General features: G+C 42.1%; 1 protein-coding gene across 1 annotated transcript; it reads left to right on the forward strand.

The window, feature by feature from the left end:
* The first annotated feature begins 123 nt into the window (after nucleotides 1-123).
* Nucleotides 124-26,639, forward strand: Nemp1 (nuclear envelope integral membrane protein 1). The gene is made up of 9 exons (XM_048418190.3): nucleotides 124-281; nucleotides 7,685-7,806; nucleotides 8,673-8,892; nucleotides 10,923-10,995; nucleotides 18,450-18,543; nucleotides 18,968-19,082; nucleotides 20,079-20,304; nucleotides 21,093-21,266; nucleotides 21,977-26,639. Exons 1-9 carry the CDS (start codon nucleotides 155-157, stop codon nucleotides 22,140-22,142), a joined length of 1,317 nt encoding a protein of 438 aa, XP_048274147.3. The 5' UTR covers nucleotides 124-154; the 3' UTR covers nucleotides 22,143-26,639.
* The last annotated feature ends 581 nt before the right edge of the window (nucleotides 26,640-27,220 follow it).

Genomic DNA, 27,220 nt, shown 5'->3' on the forward strand with positions numbered 1-27,220 from the left:
GGGTGGGAGCTTCCTGTCGCCATTGCTAGGGATGGGGCTGTTTAGAGGTGTGGCGCCTAGGGGCGGGTCTCGCCACTGATTGGCTGCTGGCACTGCCTGTCCGGGGACAGTCGTTGAGGAGGGGCACGTGAGGAGGAGGCGGCGTGAGGCAGCCATGGCGGGAGGAATCAAAGTGGCGGGCTGGTCGGCGGTTGGTCCCTGGCCCCGGTGCGGGGGGCCGGGGGGCCGCGGTGCCGCGTGGCTGGTCTTCGTCCTCTTCGGCTGCGTGGTCTGCGGCTCAGGTACCACTCAGGCTGCCGTGCCTGGCGGGCGCCGCGAGGGCGTTGTTTGGGAAGAGAGAGTTTATCCCAGGGCGCGGCCCGTTACTCCGCGGCGCGGCGCGGCGCGGCGCGGCTTGCCGAGCTCATCCCGGCTGAGGGGTGACCTGGGGCTGCTTCCCAAGAGCCTTCGGCGGTTCCAGGGAGGGAGGCCTGGGCTTTGGGACCCCTTTAGGGGCTGCGTGCTGCCGCTGGGTCCCCCGAGCCTCCCCGAGCCTCCGGGTTAACAGTTCGTTCTGAAATATGTCGTGAGAAAGTGAGGGCCCCATCCTTGAGTTTCCTGACCACACCGCAGGGAGATGGTGCTGTCTCGACACAGTGGAATAGAGAAGACTATACCCAGATGGAAATGCTTTAAATGGTTTTCCGAGGCTGGGTCTCTCTGTGTAGCCCTAGCTTTTCTGAAACTCGCTCTGTACCAGGCTGGCCTCGAACTCACAGAGATCCGCCTGCTTCCGCCTCCCGAGTGCTGGGATTAAAGGCGTGCGCCACCACCGGCTCTTCTTAAGAGCCGCCCTAACAACCCTGGAATGGTTCAATTGTAATGCAGTGGCCCAGAAAAGGTAGAAGGGCCACCAGTTTTGAGTATGACACTTTATTCCTTCTTTCTAGCACGGTCATTTTGTACCTGCTGCTGAACAATCAACTCTGGACTGGGTAGAAACTTATTTTGTGCTCCAGTCCAGAAAAATTAAAATGTTTGTAACAAATAGATGATTTTCTTAGCGCCTTGTTACAATAGTGGACGGGGAAATGAGCGTTGTTTGCAAACTTCCACTGGAGGGAGTAGCAGCCCCAGAGAATAATCAGCGCTTACAAACACACGATACGGACTCATATCGCCCCCTTCCGTTCCTGCCTGTCACATGCTCTCGCTTGTGGCTTTAAGATAATTTTAACACACCAATAGATAAGTTGTTCAAAAGGGACTGAAGACTTAGTTTTGCTACGGGAGTAGGTATCCAGAAAAACCTACTTTGCCAGATGCAGGGCCTGGAAGCCTAAAACAGCATTTGGAAGAATTATTACCTGGGTGAACTTTTGAAATGGGGCCTTGGGTTGTGAAGAAATAAGAAAATACTAAGAACAATCAACAGGTTTTGTCTTTGAAGTTTCTTTTACAGGATACTGGGGATTGAAACCTAAAGCAAACAGCTGGGCATAGTGGGACCTCGACCTCGGTCTCAGCACTCGGGATGCCAAGGCAGGTGCATCTCTTGAGTTTGAGGCCAGCCTGGCCTACATAGTGAGTTCCAGAACAGCCAGGGCTACATAGTGAGATCCTGCCTCGAAGCAATAAATGGACAATAATTAAGAAACCTAAAGCAAACTTTTCTGATCACTTCCCTGCCGTTTCTTTGAGGCGGGGGCTTACCATGTTGCTAGGCCGCTTTGAAACTCATTGTGTAGTCCTGGCTTTCCTGCAACTCAAGCCCTTTCTGTCTCAGCCCCCAGGACTTTACACATTAAATAAAGCATGTCACCCCACCCCCCCCAAAAAAAAGGGCATCGCAGGATCGCAGTCTAGACCCCAAAGTTGCTCCTGGGAGGGCAGAACCAGGGTCCTCCTCATTTGCAGAAAAGTAGTCTCCAGGGACAGCTCAGGGAATGATGGCCCGATTATGTGGTGTCAGCTATAAAGAGCAGCCTCGTTGCTTTCTACCAGGTTCTCCCAACGGTAGAATGGAATTTATCAAAAGGTTGGTTTCTTGTCTCTAGAAATTTTGGAAACATTTAATTTTAAAAATAATTTGTGTTTTGGACTATTTGGCAAGTATTAATACAGTTAGGTATAAAGAAGTAGGCAAAATCCTTGCAGTTGATTGCATTTGTATGTGTTCTTGTGTTGTCTGAGCACAGTCAGGGTTCGTGTGCACATGTGAGTGCGTGTAGGCTGAAGGTGGCATCTGTTGACTATCTACCCCATTTTTGAGACAAGCTCCCTCACTGGGCCTGCATCTTAGAGACTTGGTTAGACTAGCTGACCAGCAAGCTCCTTGTAGGCTCTGCCCCAGCAATGTGCTTGGCTTCATGTTCGCACTGACCATCTGAACTCCGGTCCTTAACTACCGACCTGGCTCCCCAGGTCCAGACTTGAAAGTTCTGCGGGTTTGTATGTCCTTTGTTCACGGCCTCTTCTGAGTATTTATATTTTGGTTTTTTGAGCCAGGCTGTTGTAGCCTAGCCATCAGAGAATGCCTTTGATTTCTTCCTCCTGTCTGTACTCCCATGTGCTGAGATTATAAGCATGTGCACCTGTATGCACCATGCCTAGTTATAAAATTGTAAGTATCTTTTGTGGTGCTAGAAGTCAAATTGAGAACATTACACTCACCAGGCATGAGCTCTACCAAACTATACCTCCAGCACTGTGAATTTTATTTATAAGGACTTTTATATAATTTTAAAATAAATAAAATTTCTGAATTTATTTTCTCCCTTTAAAATTTTTTTAAGATTTATTATGCGTACAGTGCTCTGTCTGCATGTATGCCTTGGCACCAGACCTCATTACAGGTGTTTGTGAGCCTCCGTGTGGTTGCTGGGAATTGAACTCAGGTCCTCAGCCGTGCTCTTATTTCTGAGCCATCTCTCCAGCCCTTAAATTTTTTTTTAAAATTGGGTTTATCCTATGTGTGAGTGTTCATATTTACACCACATGTGTGCTTGGTAAGGTTTATATTTTATATATGGTCATTTGATTTCATTATTTGGATTTATTTGTGAGATTTCCATGCTAATGAGGTAGTTATTAGGGTAAACAGAATTTGCCACACAGAATAGGTGACCTGAGTTGATGAAACCAATAATGGGAGGAGATAACTGACTCCCAAAAGTGTCCTCTGATCTCTACATGTGTGCTAGGATGTGCACACACCCATTCATACATATCATACGTATATACACATAGACATAGTAATGATAATAATAAGATAAAAGAGCTCTCTAAATTTAAATTAATATTTTATTTTTGTTTTTTTGAGGATAACTGTTAAATAAATTTTTTTTTTTTGCAAATTATTATTAGCAAAGGTGGGAATTGAACCTAGGGCCTGAAGCATTCGATATTAGTGCTCTACCACTGAACTACAGTTTCAGCCCTTTTATTTTTTGAACAGGGTCTTACTAAGGCATCCATGCCTCTTTTTTTCAATTTATAATTTATTGTGGCATTTGGTGTGAGACGAGGATCTAGATGATGGGTTTTATTTTTCAAATAATTCATTTGTCCCAGCATGTAATTTAATACTTTTCTAAAAAAGTACCCATTGATTGAAGATGAGTTTTAAAAATAATTTTTATTAAATCTCTTGTTTGACAGATTCATATATTTGCATAGTGTGTTCTGATTACCTTTATCCTCCCACTCTGTCTGGCCCCACTTGGCCTGTGGTCCTCCCTGCAGGTCCCTTTTCTGTACTTGTGTGTGTGTTTTGTCACTCATTAAGTTTAACTAGGGCTGTCTGTGCTCGTGGATTTGGAATTATCTGTTGAAGCCTGGAAAAATGGCGGTTTTGTGGTCAGCTTAATGACTCACTGAGTTAAGGTGGAGCTTAATCCAAGTGGGGAAGGTAAACTTTGATTTTATTTGGATGGAGAATGCACTTGTCTTAGGTAGGGTTATCACTGAAGTAATGAAACACAGCTTACATTTCCACATCACTGTGTATTATGGAAGAAATCGGGGCAGGAATTCAAGCCAGGCAGGAACCTGGAGGCAGGAGGGGTGCTGCTTACCTGCTTGCTCCTCATGGCTTGCTCAGCCTGCTTTCCTATGGAACCCAGGACCACCAACCCAGAGGTGGCACCACCCACAATAAGCTGGGCCCTCCCCATCAATAGCTGAATAAGAAAATACTCTCCCTGCTTGTTTACAGCCCTTTCTCGTGGAGTCATTTCCTCAGCTGAGGCTCCCTCCTTTCCGATGACTCTAGCCTGTGTCAAGTTGTCATAAAACTATGCAGCATAGCAGTTACTTTTTTTTATAGCAACTTACTATTTATTTTGGGTGTGGGTGTGAGCATGTGTGCCACACCACATTCATGTGGAGGTCAGAGGACAGCCTGTGGGAGTCAGGTGGCTTCTACCCGGTGAGTCTTGGTCATAAAACTTGAGACTTGGTGACAAGTGCCTGTACTCTTTTTGGATATCTCTTTATAGTATTGGAGTGTTTAATTTCTTTTCTTAAAGATTTATTTTGTATACAGTGTTCTGCCTGCATGTATTGCCTGCAGGCCAGACGAGGACATCAGACTTCATTATAGATGATTTTGAATCACCATGTAGTTGCTGTTAATTGAACTCAGGACCTCTGGAAGAGCAGCCAGAGCTCTTAACTTGTGAGCCATCTCTTCAGTCCCAAGAATTTATTTATTTTCTGTGAATGGTGTTTGTTTGCATGTATGTCTGTGAACCATGTGCATGCCTGATACCCACTGTGACCAGAAGAGATTCCCTAGAACTGAAGTTATGTGAATGCTGGGAATGGAATCCTGGTGTCTGGAAAAGCAGCCAGTGCTCTTAACTGCTGATCCATCTCTCCAGCACTTCATTGTACAACTTTGTTTGTTTGTTTTGAAGCAGGGTCTCACTATGTAGCCTTGGCTGGCCTGGAGCTTACTATGTGGACTAGGCTAGCTTCAAACTCAAACGAGATCTAGCAGTCTCTGCCTCCTGCGTGCTGGGATTACAGAAGTGTAGCAGTATGTGCTGCCCCACTGTAGAATTTAAGTTAAGTAGCTTTTCCTGGCAGTAAGTTTTCAAATGGCTGGCATTATCAACACATTGTTTGTATCTCATGTCCCACTTGACAAAATAGTAATGGGCTTTAAAAGGTGAGAGAATGGTTGCTAATAAGTATAATATTGGTTTGGCAATACATGTTTTTACTTGGAGTTTTGTAAATAGACTGCACTTGGTTTTAAGAAAGTGATGGATTCTTGTTGGACTTGTGTATGTGTGTGTATGCATGTATTTATGTGGTTTGTGCACACATTCATGTGGAGACCAGAAGCCAACATCACATATCTTTCTTAGTTACTCTTTTTCTTTTTTTTCTTTTCTATTATGTAGTCCTGGCTTTCCTGGGCTTCACTATGTAGACCAGGCTGACCTCACACTCAGAGATCCACCTACCTTTGCCTCCCAAGTGCTGGGATTAAAGTTATGTGCCCATTCCTGGCTCCATCTTACTTTTTGAGACAGGGTCTTTCACTGAAAATGGAGCTCACTGATTCAACTAAACAAGTGAGCTGACCAGAGTGTCTGTCACTACTCTCCAGTGCTGGGGTTACAGATGCATGCTGTTATACCTTTCTGTGTGTGGGCTTGGGTATGTACATGCCATGGTGTTTGAGTGGAGGTCAGAGGACAGTCTTTGGTGCTGGTCCTTAGCCTTCCACCTTGTTTGAAACAAGATCTCATTTGCTGCTGCTTCCACCAGCCACATTCTTCTAGGGATTCCAACTTCACCTTGCTGTAGGAGCACTGGGATTATAGATGTACTACTGTGCCTGGCATTATCCAGGTTCTGGAGATTTGAACTCAGGTCCTCATGAATGGCAAATGCTTTACCCACTTCAAATAGTCTTAGTTTGGGGTTGAGGTGTCTCTCAGTGATAAAGTTGCCTAGGAACTTTATGGTAATCTAGGGGAAAAAAAGCACTGTGGGTTCTCAGCAATGAAAAAAAAAGTTAGTCTTAGTTTTCACCTAAAACGACTTTAGCTAGCAAGATGGCCTAGTGGGTAAAGGTGTATCGGCGAATCAATCCCACACCAGTTATGTTTTAAGGGGTTATTTATTTTGGGGGGTAAAACTTACATACACCATAAACCGTCAGGAAGGGAGCCTAGTCGCTGGAGCAGGAGCCGGGAGCAGGAGCCGGGAGCAAGCACTGGAACCAAGAGCCGGAACCAAGAGAGCCTGGTCCGGATCTGCTTCTCTTTTTAAAAGAGAAATATACCACGCCCCAGTGGGCTGGTATTTCAGCAGCTATTGGCTGACGGAGTGGAAGTCGCTCCCCGCTGCACTGTGGGCTCGTATTTCAGCGACTAGCTGAAATTACTCCCACAACAAAGGTGCCTGCCCATCAAATGTAACCACCTGAATTGAATCCCTAAGAGCCATGTGGTGGGTGAAGAGAATTAACTCCGAGAAGTTGGCCTCTGACCTCCAGTCTATGACAGGCTCCCCCACCAAAGGAAATAAATATAAGGAAATTGTGTTTTTTGTTTTTTTGTTTTTTTTTCAAAAAACATAAAACTATTTTAGCTTAGTGGGCATTCATGCTTGTTTTTTTTGTTTGTTTGTTTTGTTGGGACAGGGTTTCTTTGCGTAGCATTGAGTTCTGGGTTTAATCTCTAATACTACAAAGAAAAAAGTTATTTACATGTTTGTGTCAAAGAAGGTGAGTTGAGGGGAAGGTGGGGGAGAGTGGTTTCTCTCAAATCTTGAATTACTAAGAATAATTACAAACCAGAGTCTTGTGATTTGACTCCCAGAGGTGCAGGTAGTCATTGGCTGCTCTTGACTGGAGCAGAGCAGCATCCCCGCAGTCCGTAGTACCCCTACATGATGGCTCTTGAACCCAACAAAACCTCTGCCAGTTCCGTCTACCCTGCTCAGAAAAGGAGTGGAGGACACCAGCAGATGGGTTAGTTTAGGTCGCTTTACCCTGTTGTAAGAGAGGAAGAGTATTTATGCTTAAGGTGGAAGTAGGGTTTGGGTGTGAGGATCACAGACTGTTTACTAGCTGTGTGACTTCAGGAATTTTCCTTAGACATCATTTCCTTGTTTGTAAAATACAGATTATGAAAATGCATCATGTTGTTCGGTGGGTTACACAGAGCATACTCTGTAGAGAAACACTTAAAAAAGAAGTTCTTATGGGGCGGGAGAGATAGTTTAGCAGTTAAGAGCACTGGCTGGTTTGGTTCCCAGGGCCCACATGTAACTCAGTTGTAGGAGATCTGATGTCCCTTCTGGCCTCTGTGGGCACTTTACTCATGTGGTGGACAGACACACAGGCAAAACATAGATACACATAAAATAAAATTTAAAGAGTAGCTTTTATTCTTTTTTTCTGAGTTAATGTAATGTTAACTATATGTGAGTGTAAGTCAATGACAGTGTATGTTTCGTGTATTTGATATCCTGTAGTCAATTGTAAGCAAGCACACATGTGAGTGAGTGCACACACGCAAATTGGACAGAGATAAAACTTTTATTTCTTCTTTCATCTCAGTTTTTCTTTTTTTGGTCTGGTTCATATTTTAAGCCCAAGCATGTAAAGTATCAGTTTAATTCTTTTTATAACATGAGTTATGATGTTCTACTTAATTCTTGTTTTCCTTTTTTCCTCATAAAGCTGGAATTGATGTAAATGTGGTCATGCTTCAGGAATCCCAAGTTGATATGAATTCCAGTCAACAATTCTGTTATAAAAATGTGCTTATCCCAAAGTGGTATGATATATGGACACGGATACAGGTAATTGGAAGCCCATTCTCAGGACATCTCAGTTCCCTTCCCGGCTTAGAGTTCTGTGATCCCGAGAGAACGTTTTTTCTTCTTCCTTCATTTTGCTTCCTCCCTTCTGGAGTGTCCACGCTCCTGACTCTTTTGAAATGTCTTGTGCCTTCTTTGGCTTGGAATCTGGTGTGCCTGTCTGAGTGTAAACTCTTGTCTTGTGGTTCCCGTTCTGTTTTGATTCTGTGAGAGAAGTTTCCTCTGAGTAGAATGACTTTGGTCTCTTTTATTTCATAACACTGTCAAACAAGAGTTTCTGGCTATAATTGAACAAAACGAACCTTTTGGAGAGTATGCAGTAACTACGCAGTAAACACAGACACCGATGAGGGTGTTTGCTGTTCATATCAACACATGAGAGTTGGGCTTGTGGGCGCTTTAAATTTTTTTTTTTAATTTTCTGATACAAAATTCTGGGACACATTATAAAAATGTATCTGGGGCACATTATAACCAGCGTTTATCTATAATCAGTGATTATGACAATGCATGAACTTCTCAGCCTGTCATTATGAGAACATTTTCAGTTTTCTAGGGCTATTTACGACTGGCAATTTTCTGAATATTCCAAATCCTTGCTTTATATGATCTCATAAATAGCTGTATTGATATTCTTTCTACTTGGGAACATCCCCCCTCCACCCCCTTTTCTGACCTAATAGTGATTCAGGCCATATTAATAAGAAATTGTGGCAGCTGTCTCTATTAGAATAACATCATTTTCCAAATCATGTTTTTGCTACATCTGTATGTTTCCAGTAAGAGTTTTAAAAATTATGTTTATGAAAATTTCCTACTTTTTCATCTTCATTTCTTTTGTGTTGCAGGTCCGGGTAAATAGCTCCAAACTGGTCCGAGTCACCCAGGTGGACAGTGAGGAGAAGCTGAAGGAGCTAGAGCAGTTTAGTATTTGGAACTTTTTTTCTTCCTTTTTAAAAGAGAAATTGAATGACACCTATGTTAACGTGGGTCTGTACAGCACAAAAACCTGCCTCAAAGTTGAGATTTTAGAGAAGGACACCAAATACAGTGTCATTGTGACCCGGAGTAAGTCTCACCTCTGTTTTTCTGATGGAGTCTATAATGAGCTGGGACAGAGCTTTGGAGGGTGTAATTAGTGAGACAGAGAAAACAGTCCAAGACAACGCCATTTCGTTTTTGATTACAATCCTGACGATACCATGGCTCTAGAAAGCTTATGGAGACTCTACTACTCATAGGACTCTAGGCCTAGAACCAAGAGTCTAGCTCTGACTCACTGCCTAGAGTCGGGCAGGTCTTGAGTTGATATGGTCAGCACTACTGGAGTCTATCAGTCATATCCATGCCTTCTGGAGAGGTCTTGAGTATGTTCGGGTCTATATTTGAAAACAGGAAAAGTAAACAGTAAAATTAGTAATTCTCAAAAGAGTGCTTGTGGAATCATACCTAAGATGAAGAACTATAGTTTAAGGCTTATTTGCTGGACATGGGAGAAGTTTTTCCTTCTGAGAGAGTTTTAGAGGAGGTAGATTCCATCAGATCCTGATTTGGGTTCTCCTTGATTACTACTCAGGGTTCATGCTTGTAGGTTTTGCTACCAAAGGGTTATACCCTTTCAGTTGTCCTACAGTTGGGTTCTATGGTTATGTATGGTGGTGTGGAATATTATTTTGACGAGGCAAAGATGTGTTATGTTTGTTGATGCTGCAGAATATTACGTTAAGTGTGTAAAGGTGTGTTACTTTTTTTAAATGCTGCATTTAATTATGTAAAGATGTGTTTTCACTTTGCCTGCCTAAGGCACTTGATTGTTGAATGGCCAAAAAGAAAAAGCCTGGTACATTTGACGACTAACCTGCATTTCTAATTATCTTAAATAAGAGTATAAACATATCTGTAGTCCAGGTGATGGTGGTGCATGCATTTAATCCAGCACTTGAGAGGCAGAGGCAGGCCTGTCTCTGAGTTTGAGGCCAGCCTGGTCTACAGAGCAAGTTCCAGGACAGGCTCCAAAGTTACACAGAGAAAACTTGTTTTGAAAAAAGAAAGAAAGAAAAAGAAAAAAAAAAAAACCCTAAAAACCCAAAACAAAACATACAGTATGTTGTAACAAAAGTAACCTTAAGTTTGTATCAATGTACAAAAATCCATACCAATGTAAAATGTTTGAGATTAATAGTTGCCTTTTAGTTTAAAAGTAGATTCATTAATCTACTTTCTATCCTTCTCATATTCCCTTTTTCTTTTCAGAAAGAGATCCTTGAATTCAACCACTCTTATTCAGTTTCCCTCTTAGCGTGACCAATAGCAATTTGCAGCTCCCACGCCCCATGACAGATGTACCAGGCTTTTTCTTTTTGACCATTAAGTTTTATTAGACCAATCAGGTGCCTTAAAGTAAGATTCTGTAGCATAAACAAATGTAGCACATTTTGCCTAGTTAAAATAATAATCCATAATAGTAGGGTTAGCCTGTCTTTTGGTGTTCCTTCATAATTTAATTATCCTGCCAGCTCCTGTCTGGGCCTTCCTTCGACTTAGCTTTCGAATGTAACAGCCATGGAATGCTCTGGTGTGCCACCAGTGGGTCTTTACTTGGCCTCCTGGTCCTGGGTGAAATCTGTTTGGCAAGGAGACTTTTTCAGTACAGTGCTGTATAGTGAAGCAAAGTGGGAGGTGTGCTTGGGCCAGAAGAATGCTATGTGGAGGACATAAGGCCCACACCCAAAGTTCTAGGCCTCTTTCTCAAATTCCCAACCTCTAAGAGACTTAAGGCAGAGGCCCATTGTGAGCAGCTATGTGAAGTGATAGCATCTTGTTTAGCGTAGTCAGTTTTTTTGTTTATTTGTTTTTAAAATCCTTAGTAGAGGAAGCCAGAATAAGAATAAGATACTCAGGAAGATACAGATTGGACAGAAACCTAATGCTCTTTCTGTTTGTTTGGGAGGATATCCAGGATTTGTGTGGTATCTGTACTGCCATTTAGTTGAGCTATTTGCTTTGCTGTAGTTGACCAATAATACGAATGTCTCCTTTTTTTAAAAAAAATACCTTTAACTGATTTTTCTGTTAAGCAAAAATTTTATTTGTTTCAGGATTTGATCCCAAAATTTTCCTCGTTTTCTTCCTTGGACTTACACTATTTTTTTGTGGAGACTTGTTGAGCAGGTAGGTGTGGACTTGATATGACACTGACAATTGTTTGACTATTGTAAGAATTATAAGTACTGCTATTCCCGTTTCTAGGATCCATGTGACTTAGATGTTGCTGGCTTTGGTATTTTTTAGACTTTCTTTTGTTTATGTTTATTTTGTTTGTTTGAGATAGGATCTCATTATGTATTGCTGGCCACACTTAGCTGCCTCTGCCTCCCAAGTGACGGGATTAAAGGTGTGTGCCACCGTGCCCAGCTTTTTTTTTTTTTTTTTTTTTAGTGTGTATCCATGAGTCTCTGTCCATATTGTGTGGTGCCTGCAGAGGCCAAAATCAGGCCTTGGATCCCCTGGACCTGGAATTTTAGACAGTTGTGAGCAGTCCAACTTGGATGCTGGTGACAGAATTCAGGTCCTCTGGGAGAACAACAAACACTTGAAATAGCTGAGCCATCTCTGGCCGTGCTTGGATGTTTTAAAAATAGAATTCTTTTTTTCTTGATTTGAATATGATTGTTAATTAATGCACTTTCTCATTAGGTAGTTCCATCATTAGGTTAATGAGAGTTACCTAGTACTATAAAGCTGATTATCAAATTAAAAGTAATGTTACTGCGGAGAGTTATGTAATGAAATTGCTGCTAAATTATAAGTTGATGGGTTTCATGCTGTTCAGATACAAGAAGACAAATATCAATTACTTGTTGGTTTTCTTTTTTAGAAATCTACTAGCTGTGATAGGTAAGACTGACATGCACTAATATAAAAAACCCACTCCCTGAGATGAAACACTGCTACAGTGACCAAGAACCTGAGACTAGATAAGTCATAGGCACTAGGGCAAAGCCTAGTGTTACTCAGCTAGGAGAACACAGCAAAAAAATGACTGCTAGTGACATACTGCTGTACCTGCTGCTAAGTGCTCACCCAGCCCACATCAGAGAAGCTGCTGCTTACAGCACATGACAGTTAACACACAGACCCACACAGAAGAGGAGAGACTTTGGAGCACACATCCCTAAGGGGTGTCTTTGTCAAACTCTTCCCCTCAAGGCTCAGGGATCTGCGAGAAGAGGAGGTGAGATTGTAAGAGCCAGAGGTGGTAGAGGATTCCAAGACCACAGCAAGGGTGATGGCAGTGTTAACAAGTCCCACAGAGATTCAAACCACTCCAAATCCCAGCACCGAGAAGGGGAAATGAATGCCAAGTTCTACCTCTAACCAAGAAACTATTTGCCATTGGTCGCTGCTGAGAAAAGGAAAATCTGTTATCTCTGACAGAGTCCTGGGTGATCAACCACACTTCAGAACAGGTGTCATGCCCAGTAGTTGGCTAACACAAAAAGGACTCCTTGGGTTTTGTTGTTGTTGTTGTTGTGTGGGGTATGTGTGTGTATGCATGCACTCACTTTTTGTTTTGCTTTGGTATTTTTGTATGAAAAAAATTAAATGAGAAATATACAGATAAGTAAATATTGAGTGAAGGTAAAATCAACATTAAGTAAATGAGTGAAAGGTTAACAATTGGAATTTGATGTTGAGCTATTTTGAGTGAGAGAAGTTCTTTATTTTGGGACTCTTGAGGGAAACTCACATTCTGGGAAAAGTAACCGATAGAGCAGTGTTAGTATTGGAATGGCAGTAGTGTCTCTGCCTGTCCTGGGATCCATCTATCAATCAGATCTATTCTCCTTTGAGTCTCTGCTTGGGCTTGCCCCTGTCCCTTCTCTCTCCCCAGACAAGCTGTCCAGTTCCTCAGAAGAGTTACTTTTTAAAAATGTTTTTATTAGCATGTAATAACTGTATATAGGGATGGGTTACATTACTGACATGTCCATACATGTACATAATAAGTTTTGATCATGTTTACCCCAGTACCTAACTAGCCATGCTTTTTTTTAAAAATTCTTTTCTCATTTATTGCATCCCTACTTCAGTTTTTCCCTCCTCTTCTCCTCACAGTTCCTTCCTCCACATCTGCTTTCCCCCAAAGCAACTTCTCCTTTTTCCTTCAGAAAAGGGCAAGCCTTCCAGAGAGATCAAGCAAAGATGGCATGTGAGGTTATAATAAGAGTAGGCACCTCCCCTCTTATTAAGGCTGGACGCGGCAACCCAGTAGGAAGAAAAGGATTCAAAAAGCAGGCTCAAGAATCAGAAACGGGCTGGAGAGATGGCTCAGAGATTAAAAGCACTGACTGCTCTTCCCAGAGGTCCTGAGTTCAGTTCCCAGCAACCACATGGTGGCTCACAGCCATCTATAATGAGATTTGGTGCCCTCTTCTGGCATACAAGCATACATGGAAGGAATGTCGTATACATAATAAATAAATAAATCTTAAAAAAAAAAAAAGAATCAGAAACAGGCCCCACTCCACTGTGAGGAGTCCCACAAGAAGACCAAGCTACACAAACGTAACATATATACAGAGGATATAGCTCAGACCCGTACAGGCTCCTTGATTGTCACTTCAGTCTCTCTGAGCCCCTCTGAGCCCCTCTGAGCCCTGGTTAGTTGATTCTGCTGGCTGTTTTCTTGTGGTGTCCTTGACCCCTCTGGATCCTACAATTCTTGTGCTCTTGCAGGATTCCACAAGCTCTAATGTTTGGCTGTGAGTCTCTGCATCTGCTCCCATCAGTTGCTGAATGAAGCCTCTCTGATGGTGATTGTGCTAGGTTTGGGTCTATACGTATAGCAGAATATCATTAGGAATTGTTTCATTAACTTTTCCCCCCATCATGGTTCTATCCTTGGTCTCTGAGTTGTTCAGACTCTCTAGTTCCTGGCCCTCCAGGCAATATCTGCATGGACTCCCTCTCATGGTATGTATGGGTCACAATTTGGACCAGTTATTGGTTGGGTGCTTCCACAAGTTCTGTGCCAACTTTACCTGAACACATCTTGTAGGCAGGACTAATTTTAGGTCGAAGGTTTTGTGGCTATGTTGATGTTCCAGTTCTTCCCCTGGAAACCTTGCATGGTTACAGAAGATGTCTGGTTCAGGTTCCAGATTATCCATTATTAGGGGTCTTCACTAGGGTTACCCTCATGGATTTCTATTGTACTCCATTACACTCTGGTAATGGTTTCCATTGTACTCTGTTTCTTCCTTGCCTCTTCCAGTCGTCTCTTCCAGTATTCTTTCCCCCCATTCTGTCCCATCCCCTCCTGCCCTCAGTCTAACTGCGAAATCTGTTTCCCCTTGCCAGGGAGATCCATGTATCCCTCCGTGGGCCCTCCTTGTTACTTAGCCTCTCTGAATCTATGGATTGTTTATATTGTATTATCTTTTACTTTATGGCTAATAGCCACTTATAAGTGAGTACATACCATGTTTATCTTTTTGGGTTTGGGTTGGCTCACTTGGGGTGTTTTTTTTTTTCTAGTTCCATCCATTTGCCTACAAATTTCATGATATTATTATTTTTTTTAACATCTAAGTAATACTCCATTCTGTAAATGTACCACATTTTCTTTACCATTCTTTGCTTGAGGGACATCTACGTTGTTTTCCAGTTTCTGGCTATTATGAATAACACTGCAGTGACCATAGTTGAGCAAGTGTCCTTGTGGTAAGATAGAGCATCCTTTGGGTGTCTGCCCACGAGTGGTGGACCTAGGTCTTGAGGTAGATTCCCAATTTTCTGGCAAACCACTGTATTGATTTCCATAGTGTCACCAGCAATGCAGGAGTGTTTGTTTGCCTTGCTCCACATCCTCTCCAGCATGAGCTGTTACTTGTGTTTTTGATCTTAACTATTCTGACAGGTATAAGATGGAATCTCAGAGTTTTGATTTGTATTTACCTGATGACTACTTATGTTGAATATTTCTTTCTTTTTTTGTTTTTTTGAGACTGGGTTTCTTTGTGTAGCTCTGGCTGTCCTGGAACTCACTCTGTACACTAGGTTGGTCTCTAACTCACAGAGATCTGCTTGCTCTGCCTCCTGAGTACTGAGATTACAGGTGTATACCACCACTGCCCAGTGTTGAACATTCTTTAAGTGCTTCTCAGTCATTGAAGATTCTTGTGTTGATTCTCTGTTTAGATCTGTACTCCATTTTTTAATTTGGTTATTTGATTTGTTGATGTCTAGTTTCTTGAGCTCTTTATATATTTTGGGTATAGGGTTGGCAAAAATCTTTTTCCATTCTGTAGGCTGCCATTTTGTCCTTTTGATGGTATCTTTTGCCTTAGAGAAGCTTTTCAGTTTCGTGAGGTCTCATTTATTTTGTTTGTTTTTGTTTTTGGGAGCAGGGTCTCTGTGTAGCCCTGGCTATCCTGGAACTAGCTCTGTAGAGATCCATCTACAAATAGCGATACTTTGACTTTTCAATTTATATTGGTCTCTTTTTGTTTTCTTATTGCTCTGGCTAGTCCATTTCTTAGATTTTCCAATTTTGTAGAGTACAGGTTTTTGAAGTATAACCTAATGATTCTTTGGATTTCTTCAGTATCTGTTATGTTCCCTTTTTATTTCTGATTTTATTAATTTGAATATTCTCTCTTTTAGTTAGTTTTTATAAGGGTTTGTTCATGTTGTTGACTTTTTTCCCAAAGAACTAACTTTTTGTTTCATTGATTTCTTTGTATTGTTCTGTTTGTTTTATTGACTTCAGCCTTTAGTTTGATTATTTCCTGCCTTCTACTCTTGTGTGGGTTTGCTTCTTTTTGTTCTAGAGCTTTTAGGTGTGCTGTTAAGTTGCTAGTATGAGATCTCTTTAGTTTCTTTTTGAAAGCACTTAGTGCTTTGAACTTTACTCTTAGCACCACTTTGATTGTGTCCTGTAAGTTTGGATATGCTATGCATTCATTTTCATCAAATTCTCCGAAGTCTTTAATTTCGTTCTGCTTTGACCCAGAGATCATTCAGTAGAGAGTTATTCAGTTTTCATCAGTTTGTAGGCTTTCTGTTGTTTCTGTTGTTGAAACCCAGCTTTACTTGATGGTGGTCTGATAGGATGCCAGGGCTATCTCAGTTTTCTTGTATATGTAGAGACTTGCTTTGTGACTGAGTCTGTGGTTGATTTTGGAGAATGTTCCATGGGATGCTGAGAAGAAAGTGTATTCTTTTGTGTTCAGATAAAGTGTTCTGTAGATATCTGTTAGGTCCATTTGGTTCACAATTTCTCTAGCTCCAGTGTTTCTCTGTTTGGTTTTTGTTTAGATGACCTGTTCATCGGTGAGAGTGGGGTAAAATCTTCCACTATCAGTGTGTGAGGGTTGATGTGTGATTTAAGCTTTAAGAAGTGTTTCCTTGGGCTGGAGAGATGGCTCAGCTTTTAAGAACATTCATTGCCTGCTCTTCCAAAGGTCCTGAGTTCAATTCCCAGCAACCACATGATGGCTCACAACCATCTGTAATGAGGTCTGGTGCCCTCTTCTGGCCTGCAGGCATATATGTAGACAGAATATATGCATAATATTGTATCCATAATAAGTGTTTCCTTTATAAACCTTGGTGCTCTTGTGTTTGGGGCATAGATGTTGAGAACTGAGATGTCATATTGGTGGATTGTTCCTTTGATGAGTATGGACTGTCTTTTCCCATCTCTTTTGATTAATTTGGGTTTGAAATCTCTTTTATTAGACATTAGAATGGCTACACCCATCTTGCTTCTTAGGTCTATTTGCTTGGAAAATCTTTTTCCAATCATTTGAGGTAATGTCTTTGATATTGAAGTGTTTCTTGTATGCAGCAGAAGGGATGGATCCTGTTTTTGCATCTGTTCCATTAGGCTGTGTCTTTATTGTATAATTAAATCCATTGATATTGAGAGATATCAATGACTGATTCTTAATTCCTGTTATTGTATTGTTGGTGTGTGTGTCTTAGGGTTTTGTGTGTCTTAGGGTTTTGTTGGTGTGAGATTATTTATTGCCTATATTTTCAAGAGTGTAGTTAACCTCCATTGGTTGGAATTTTCCATCTAGTACCTCTGTAGACCTGAATTTTTAGATAGATATTGTTTAAATTTGACTTTATCATGGAACATCTTTTCTCCATCTGTGGTAATCGAAAGTTTTGCTGGGTATAATAGTCTGGGCTGGAATCTGTGTTCTCTTAGTCTGCAGGACATCTGTCTAGACCCTTCTAACTTTTAGAGACTTTGTTGAGAAGTTGGGTATAATTTTAATAAGTTTGCCTTTATATGTTACTTGGTCCCTTGCATCTTTTAATATTCTTTCTTTATTCTAGTGTTTTGATTATTATGTGACTCAGGGACTTTCTTTTCCAGTCCAATCTATTTGGTGTTCTGTAAGCTTCTTGTACCTTTATAGGCATCTCCTTCTTTAGGTTAGAAATTTTTCTTCTATGGTTTTTTAAAAATATTTTCTGGTCCTTTGAGCTAGAATTCTACTCCTTGTGTTCCTATTATTCTTAGGTTTGATCTTCTCATGGTATCCCAGATTTCCTCGATGTTCAGCATGGGCACCTTACCAGTGACCTCACCACTGAACGCCCTGCCTCTCCCTCTCCCATTGCCCTGTACTTGTCCCTCTCCCAAGTACAAGGTCTTGGTGTGGGGTATGGTGGCTCTTGAGAGGCTGAGGATCTCTGAGAGTTCTAGGCCACCGAGGTCTACATAGCGAGTCCTAGGACAGCCAGGGCCACATAGACTGTCTCAAAAAAACTAAAGTATAAAAATAAGTGCAACATCTTATGTCTTACCACTCCTCCTCCTCCTTCCAGCTCTTGAACTCTTTGAACCCCTTGTTCCGTGATGTTCCCTAAGCCTTGGAGGCGATGGTTCAGGTGCTCCATTTAATGGCTGGGCATTCAAAAGTCATTTATTATTGGTTCATTGACTAGTTAATGAATTTCTACAGTCATCATTGAACACCACAAAAAGAATCATCTCAGATCAAAGAAGGTGATTTGATGGGCATATTGTAGTCTTTTAGCAAAAACAAAAGCAATAGCTCTCCTACTTGGGCCCACAAACTCCCCAGCCATGGATTTTTTTGATGGCATTTACAGTACCAGATATGAATTCCCTTCTGTGGAATGGGCATCAAATCCTAAAGTGACTGGTTACTCCTACAACAGGTTTTTGGTGCAGTGTTGCAGTGTGGTCATCTTGTATAGGTTGGTATTGCTGCGCCAGGGTCCACAGCTGAGTGAGACTGTTGGTGGGAATCTTCCCTGGCATCCTCCACAGCCTGTTCTGGCATTGTGAAGGCCACCCAGCAGGAAGGAAGCTTCCAGCCCTATTCTAGCTTGACTTTTCTATGCCACTTGTCTATAACATGTGGATTTAGAGAGAGATGGAGATGGGAGTGAGGTCTGAGAGGACTTTATTGATACTAATCTTCATAATCTATCAACAGCTACATCAGTCTACAGTTCTGTAGCTAAATAGTGGGCAGATTTCTTCTAATTCCTATCTTGAAACTACTACGTCCCTTGTTCTGATTTCATTAATGGTCTATAGTATTACATAGTCAAGAAAAATACTTTCTCTGCAGGAGTCAGATTTTCTACTATTCCACTGGAGTGAGCGTGGGGATTGTGGCCTCTCTGTTAATCATCATTTTTATGCTCTCCAAGTTTATGCCCAAGGTAAGTGGTCCAGTTCCTTGAGTATTTAGACAAGTTTGGATAGCTGGAGGGTTGTCTTGCAATCTTAGACCACTGAACATTTGCATTGATGACCTGATGAGTCAGCGTCTGTCCTGTTCTTTGATTCTGAAAAGCACTTGCATGGTGAGACCTTGAGCCTACAGATTCTTTATTTGAGATCATGTGCTCAGTGGGAACTGAAAGCCTCTTTCTGTTTTTTAATTGCACACTTAGGCCTTCCAGTCTTTAGCATCTCATCTTCCTGGTGTTCCTTGCAGACTGTACCTTTTTAGGTATAAAGCACATCTTTTTAAGAGAAATGTTTTTATGCATTTTGAGTAGGTTGAATTTAAGAAAAAAATTGTCCCATTTGCTTCTTTTATAAAAGTCTTGTAACTTTTGCTTTCATTTCTACTTTGTCTAGAGAAGTCCCATTTACGTCATCCTGGTAGGAGGCTGGTCCTTTTCTCTGTACCTCATTCAGCTAGTTTTTAAGAATTTACAAGAGATATGGAGGTGTTATTGGCATTTTCTTCTAAGTAAGTATTGTTGGCTTAGCTTTCCTTTGTGCGTTTTATAGGGTATTTGGTTAATTTGATTGTGAGAAGAAGTTACCTGCCAACAAGGAGGGCTAACTTGTAAAAAATTATAATTTCCTACTTACTTCTAATATTGCATCTCCTTAACATTATCTTTTAAATTTAGATGCTGTTGATAAGAATAAAGCTTTAGGGGGATGGGGTGATGGCTCAGCAGTAAAGAGTGTTGACTGCTCTTCCAGAGGACCTAGGTTCAATTCCCGGCACCCACATGGCAGTTCACACCTGTCTGTAATGAAACTCCAGGATCCAATACCCTCACACAGACAAACATACAAGCAAGACACCAATGTACACAAAATAAAAAGAATTATTTAAAAAAAGAATAAAGCTTTAATTTGCTGGTGTTTATTTCTACATTAAGCAAAATTTAAGATCCTTTAAATTGGCTTTATTAATGTTAATTTAAATATGTTTGGGGACCTTGAGAAGTAAGACTGCCGTGAATCTGATCTACAGGAAGAATCTTTTGGTCACAGAAACTTTTTTTTCTTCTTGTTAGTAACTTGATCTGTTATTTGAGGACATTAACATGGACTTATTTTTGGAATTAAAATAAACTATTTTAGAAATGTTCAACATGTAGCTTTTAAAAAAGACTTAGTTTTTAATTATATGTATGGTATTTAGTTGAGTGCTGGTGCCTGTAGAGAGTCAGATGCCTTCGAGCTGCCATGTGGGTGCTGGGACCTGCATGGGTTCTCTGGAAGAGCTTTGGTATTCAACCTCTGAGTCATCTCTTCAACCCATTTGTTATTTTAACGAAATAAATTGTGACAGAAAGGATAGGAGTGATGCGTACATGCATGTGAAGTAGGTAGATAGTAGAGTGCAGATCTAGTCTAAGCTCCTGGTTCAGCAGATGCCATCTAGTGCACTTACTACCGCTTTCCACATACTCGCTGAAAAGAATGTCTTCTGCTGACCCTTTCTTAGGCTACGTCCTCACAGTGGGATTCATGAGTTTCGCGGTGTGCTACAAGTATGGGCCCCTGGAGAATGAGCGAAGCATCAACCTGCTGACCTGGACACTGCAGCTGCTGGGCCTGGGTTTCATGTACTCCAGCATTCAGATACCACACGTTGCTTTTGCTCTCATTGTCATTGCCCTGTGCACTAAGAACCTGGAGTACCCTGTTCATTGGCTGTACACCACCTACAGGTGACTGGAAGGCAGTGGAACTTTGTATTGACATATGAGGTGTAGGATACACTTTGCTGCAAAAGGATATAGCTTTTCCTTGGGAACCTTTGTAAGTGAGAAGTCACTGCTGTGTTTCCCCCTTGTTCATTCTTAGTCCGTTCGTTAGTCCTTTCTTTTCCTTCCTTCCCTCCTTCCTTCCTTTTTTTCTTCCTCCCTCCCTCCCTCCCTTTTAAATAAAAGCATCCAGTAAAGTGTCATGTGTTCCTGTTACCACTAGGTGGTGCAAATTATAGCTCTTTTTTTTTTTTTTTTTAAGCCCTATGCCTCAGGTTCAGGTTTCAGATCATTTCACACTGACTACCAGATTGCTCCAAAAATCCTAATCTTGTTTTAAATGTAATTCATAGCATGTTATCTTTGCAAAAGGGAATATGGAGTGATCCTTGATTCTGAGGTTGTCAGTGACTGTTCCAATAGAGATGATCAAAGTGGAGCCTTCAGTTTCAGGAACTGAGTGTACGACCACATTATAACATCGTTTTGTTGTCGTTTTTCCACTTTTTGGAAAATAAATATTTTGTTTGTCATTTATTGGAAAATAAGTGAGTTTGAGTACTCTGATTCTTTATGCGTAGTTGGGTATGTCAGGAGTTTACTGTGGTGAAGGATGTATATGGAAGGGAGGTGGGCTGATGTCTCTCGACGTTTAGTCTGTAGGTGTGTGCTTGGTCTCCTGAAACAAGTGGAGGTGAGGATGGATATGGATTACTGGTTAATGATTCATGATGTTATTTTGATGAGCACAGAAAGATGTGTAAGGCAACAACAAAGCCCGTTCCCCCTCGCCTCCTGACAGAAGAGGAGTATCGGATACAAGGAGAGGTAGAGACCCAAAGGGCTCTTCAGGAACTCCGAGAGTTTTGTAATAGTCCAGAGTGTTCTGCCTGGAAGACTATATCTCGGATTCAGTCTCCAAAAAGGTAAGCTCTCAGCCTGATAAGCCAAGTATTTATGGGTAGTTAATGACCTTGAGTTCTAACAGAGATCATACTTTTAGATAACTGTTATAGTTTGCCCTTTGATTATGCTAACCTAGGCACAGTGAGGAGAAAGTTATCTGCATCAGTATGTATTATTAGTAATCTATTTCTTGTTTCCCCAAGGCAGCTACCTCCTTATTTTGATTATCGCGTTAGCATGCGAAGACTTCAGTATCATATGTAAATGTGGCTCTTTGTATTTTAGGTTTTTGAGATGGTCTATGTAACCCTGGCTATCTTGAGTTGCCCCCAGGTTCCTTTGGTTGGGAGTGGTTGTACCAGAGAGTATGTGAAATTTATTTTGGATTCATGATAGCATAAAGTTTATAGGGCCATAAATGCAAAGAACTGTAATGCTCCAATCCCTTATCAGGAATATGATGACTCAGGGAACCTTAGCACTCCGTAACTAAAAAGGCTAGGGTAGCCACTGACAAGCAGGATGAGAGTACCCATGTTGGCCTATGAGCCCAGCTTTATTTCCTGCCTATTTCTCCAGTCTATATATCTGCCAAAGCAAGGACAGGAATTTCAATTAGATTCAGTATAATTTGAACTGCAAGCATCCTGGGCTGTTCAGTCTGTTCTTATTTTGAGAGCCATCCGGGAAGGATAAGCAGCTTCCTAATGAGCAACCCTCTCTTTTGCAGATTTGCTGACTTTGTGGAAGGCTCTTTTCACCTCACACCAAATGAAGTTTCTGTTCATGAGCAGGAGTATGGATTAGGGAGCATAATTGCCCAGGATGAGGAGCTGTCCTCAGAGGAGGAGGGCTCAGAGTACCCCACTGTCACCCAGAACAGCTTCCTGACTTAGATGTGGGACTCCGTTATTTTCACATAAATTGGTGTGGTGCCTTGGCAGTCCATGTGCAAGTGCTGTGCGGTCTCTCGGCTTTCATGACGGCCTGAAGAGGGTGCAGAAGCTCTCCTGCTGATGTGAGAGGACTGCGTGGGTTCCCCCTGTTCTCCAAGGGACCCCCGAGGAAAGAGTGGAGGAAGAAGTGAGTGCTGTGACAGCTGAGCTATTGGTCCACTTGCTGTTCCTGAAGAAACTGGCTGGCCACAGCCAGCATGATATTCTAGCTCCTGTTTGAAAGTTCACTGAATGATGGCATTTCTGACTCTGACAGACCACAGAAATGAGGACTGAGTGCAGTAGTGCATTCAGATCATAGGCTGCGCCTTCTAAAGAGAAATGGACAAGTCTGAGCCATTTTTACTTCTGTTGGCTTATACTCCAGTTGACATTAGACAAGGACCATTGAATCCTTGATTCAGCTCCTGAAGGAAAGAGAGATAGTTGTCCATCTTGTTTTTTAAATGCAGCAAATTTATGTTTTAGAACCAATAAGTGGTCCAGAGTGACAGATACTATCGACCCCAGATATTTATTGGTATAGATATCCATGAAAGCCCCTGGAGCTGCTGTATTGAACCTTGAATTCTCAGAAACTGATATTCTGAGTTTTACTTACACTTAGAAAATCGTCTACTGGCCCTTCTGTAGATTCTATTTCCTAAGCTTTTTATTCTGTTTGCCCTTTGCGATTTTCTCTTGCTTTTTCTCACCACTCCCTTTCCGCCCAGGCAGGGTCTGTCCCCTTCCCTGTGGGCTGTGTACAGTTCAGGATTTGTCTCTTTTTTTTCTTTGCCTCCTTTTTCTCCACTCCCTCCCTTTCCCTTCCTAACATGGAGTTCCTCTGCTTCTGACCATTTCATTTATAGATTTTCTTTCTAGGCCAGGGTCTTGCTGTGTGACTCAGCTGGTGTTAAGCTCTCAGTCCTTTTACCTCAGCCTTTCAGTGCTAGGATCTTAAGCCTCTGCTGCCATGCTAAGCTTTTTTTTGAGACAGGGTTTCTCTGTGTAGCCCTGGCTATCCTGGAATTCACTCTGTAGACCAGGCTGGCCTTGAACTCACAGAGATCTGCCTGCCTCTGCCTCCTGAGTGTTAGGATCAAAGGTGTGTGCCACCACACCACACCTGGTATGCCAAACTTCTTGTCTTCATTTTTATATATCCTTTTTATCTTGGTTCCTACATTATAGCTAGGAAGAGAAATCTTTTTTACTTCTTTTCCCCCATCTGATCACATTTCTTTGAGTTACTACACAGTCAAGATACTATCCCAGGGCTGGAGATGTAGCTCACTGGTAGAGCACTTACTGACTCAGCATGCATGTTCTGGTAGAACTTTAGCATCACAATAAAACAAAACCAATCTTATCTCCTTGTCCCTGTCTCCTATTATATACCCATTCTGTTCATTTAGCCTTCTCACCACCCGCATGGTGGTGAGATCTGGTAATGAGGTCACAGATCTGCTAATTTGCAATTCCTAAAACCATCTGTTAAGTTTCTTTATTATACAGTTTTAGTTATGTAGCTGCCACAACTTTGCTTGGCAGATAAAGACCTTAAGGTGATCTTCCTGCCTTTGACACTCATTCAGCTGTCAGCATCAGACACATTCCCCCCAAATTTACTGCCCTGATTTATATACAGTTCCATTTCTGACAGAGATGCTGCCTCTTTCCTTAGTTTAGTGACCTCAGCTTCAGAATCCCTTGCCATTGAAGATACCCTCAGAAGCTGGCAGTGTTACTTATGAGGGAGCAGACTCTCAAGTTTCTGCCGTTTGCTTGGTTCTTTCATTGTGATCTTCACCATCACATTGGAAGAAATGTGTAGCTTTTGTGATTCCTTCAGCCAGGAAGGTAGGTGCTCACTTAGGTAGACAGCATCAGACTCGTTGTCTTAGGATCATCAAGAAGGAAGATGGTGTCTTCAGGCAGGCTGTCAGCATCTAGTTTTGAAAGACCCTAGGCTCTACTGCTGGCGTCCAAAATGCTGGCAGAGCGGCCAGTGAGTTCTTTCAACCAGTGTTCCCCATAGCCTTAAATTGTCCTAAAGTGACAACTACTTCAACTGGTAGATGTGAGACAGGAGAAACGGAAAGCCAGCAGTTATGGGCAGGTGCCACAGGTTCAAGCGGCCGAGTACAAGATGACTTTGTGAATTGCAAATACGGTGAAAGTCTGTCCCTAAGCTTCGGAAAAAGCGGGGATGAAGCTCAAGCAGGACGTGCTTGTCTGGCAGGTTCAAAGCTGGGGTTCAGTTTCGGCATCACAAAAACCCACCAGTAGCAACAAAAGCCTTCCAAAACACACTATTTTGGAACCTCCTTTGTAGAAATTGATACCGTACTGTACAGGTGTTGTTCAGTCCGGGGAGCCCTTGGTGCCTTTTCCTACATCACTCCCTGTGAATGGCAGCTTGCTAAAGGGGAGGGCTGACTTAGATGTTTATTTTAATGAAAAATCACTGTGAATGACTTTGTTCTTCTGTGTGGTGAGCTCCCTGTGAAATACGGATTTCTTTTCAAGACCGTGTGTTTTTTACCTGTGTTTGAAGCTCTTTTTCTTTCCCTACCTGGGGAACTGAGTGGTGTGGGAGTTGTTCTCAGACAGTGAAGGACGGTGCTGCTGTTGTGTGCTGTTTATCCTTGCCCTGCCTGCCTGTGTGTCTGTCTGGATGCTTCTGAGCCTCTGCATGCCCAGAGGCTGCTTGATGGATCTCAGCTTCATTGTTCAGACTGATCTCATCAGGGATTGAAGGAAGGACTGGGGTGAGCTGGACACTGGAGCCATGTCTGCTGCCATGTCAGCGTCTTTGCTCAGCAGCTATCAAGCCGTAAGTTAATTCCTGGACTCAGGGTCTCATCATTGGAAATCTATTGCTTCTAATCAGTCTGACCTGAGTTTATAGAACATGGCTCCCATTAATGGGAACACAAGAGGCATTTGGCATAAAACTTTACAATACCCCTTTCCACAGAACATAATGACCAAAGCCAAGGAAAAAGTTGAGCAACTTTGGTAACTTTGTTACCTTGAAATTAGCTGGTTTCTCCCACCTGCGTTCTTGTTATATCAACAGTGGTTATTTTGCTGGTGATGGCTCTTTGGGTTCCACTGTTCTGTTTTACCATATTATATCCTATCCTAGGGCATAGCCCTTTATTAATCAATTGTGTTCTCTCTAGCCACCCCTCTTGGCATAGGTGATGGAGGTTTGATGAATGAAAGGACCCAAATAGGCCAAGGAATCCCCCTAGACCTTGATAGTCACGAAGGGTTTGGGAATGGGTTATGTAATTGCCCTCAATCTTTTGTTCCAGAAGAAAAGATGAGCTGAGATGGATAACTGTGCTACAATGGTGTCCCTAGCTGTGTCCTTATAACTTCAGAACTGAATAGAAACAGTTGAAGTAGGAGACAGAAAGTTGTATCCTCTTCCAGTATTCCTTTGGACTCGGGTCTAGCTTATGAGACAATTGTCTGTATTTGAATGCATTTATTTGAATGAAGAATTTTATCTGAACACAGGGAAGGACAGTGGGGCAGATTTACTGAACTCTCTCAGGTTAGCTAGGCTGTGAGAGCAAGGAATAAACAAAGTATCCATGGCATATGACAAGTTTGCCTAAGTCTTGCATGTAGCAGAAATGATTTCTTTTGGGGGAGCTTATGCAATTGTGGTAACCCAGTGGTATCTTCTGTTGCTGTTGGAGTCCAGATGGTTACTACTTTGAAGAGGTGGTTTGAAAGTCAGGTGTAGTGGTGTATACCCAAACTTGGAAGGCTGAGGTGAGAGGGCAGCAAAGGAGACCCCCATCCCTTAGACGGCAGGACAAGAACCCACTGTGGACAAACAAAGCACACAAACACCAGTGTTAGCCCCATTGCCTCAGCGGGTCAGGAGGGATCACATGGACCCTTACATGTACGCGTGTCATTTTTCTTTGACATGCTTTATTGTTTAGACTGGGTGTGTCCCTCTGTGTGTAGCCTGGAGCTCAGGACAACCCTGCCTCAGTCTCTGATTGCTGGGATTACAGCTTCCTTTTATACTCTTGATAACTTGAAAATGGTGAAACCAGTTGCTTTGAACTTTGGGGCCGCGTGAACATTGCAGTGTGACAGATTGCCCCAATGTGAACCTCAGAGCCTGTGAAAACCCACAGTGGCCACAGTTTCCAAGTCTGTGGAATTGATACTGAAATAGCAAGGCCAAGAAACTTCTAGGTGAGTTTCAGCCTGTGGGTAATGCCTTAGTGTTAATTTAGATAAAATATTTGTCATTTGTACTTAGTAAATGTTAATGGATATTCAGGGAGAACAAAATTATCAGGGATGACTGTTTGCCATGGTCTTCCCCTACTTTTCTGTAAGAAAAAGTGATGCTGTGTATTTTTTTATTATTATATGGCTTGTAAATAATCACAATTTTAATAAAGTTTTGTATGCTGTGTTTCCTTTTTAAATTAAAATGTTTCAATATTTGGTTTGTGTGTGTATATAAAAGTCTGTGAGTGTGTTCATCCTGGGCACACGTGTGGACATCAGAGGATAACTTGTGTGACTCTGTCTCTCTTCCCACCATGTGTGTTCCAGGGGTGAAACTAAAGTCAGCAGGCTTAGCAGCAAGTGTTCTTGCCCACTGAGTCTCTTAATGAACATTTTTATGTGCATCTTATACTTTCAGATAATTGACAATTAGTACATCAATCTCGTATTATGTATTTCCCTTTTTCGTAATCAGACTTCTCTGTCCTAAGTATTGGTTTTACTATTTTGGAGCGGGGCGAGGATGGCGGTGGTGGAGTTGAGACTGTCTCGTGAGGCCCAGGTTGGCCTTGAACTCCTTATTTTCCCTATCAGCCCCACAGAGTGCATAAGCCACCACTGCCAGCAAATTTTAAAAAGTTACTATAGCCAGGTGGTGGCATCGCATGCCTTTAATCCCAGCACTTGGGAGGCAGAGACAGGCGGATCTCCTGAGTTTGAGACCAGTCTGGTCTACAGAGGAAGTTCACAGGCTCCAAAACTAC

This window comes from Myodes glareolus, chromosome 26 (genome assembly GCF_982192425.1).
Source record: "Myodes glareolus chromosome 26, mMyoGla1.1, whole genome shotgun sequence".
NCBI classification, from domain to species: domain Eukaryota; kingdom Metazoa; phylum Chordata; class Mammalia; order Rodentia; family Cricetidae; genus Myodes; species Myodes glareolus.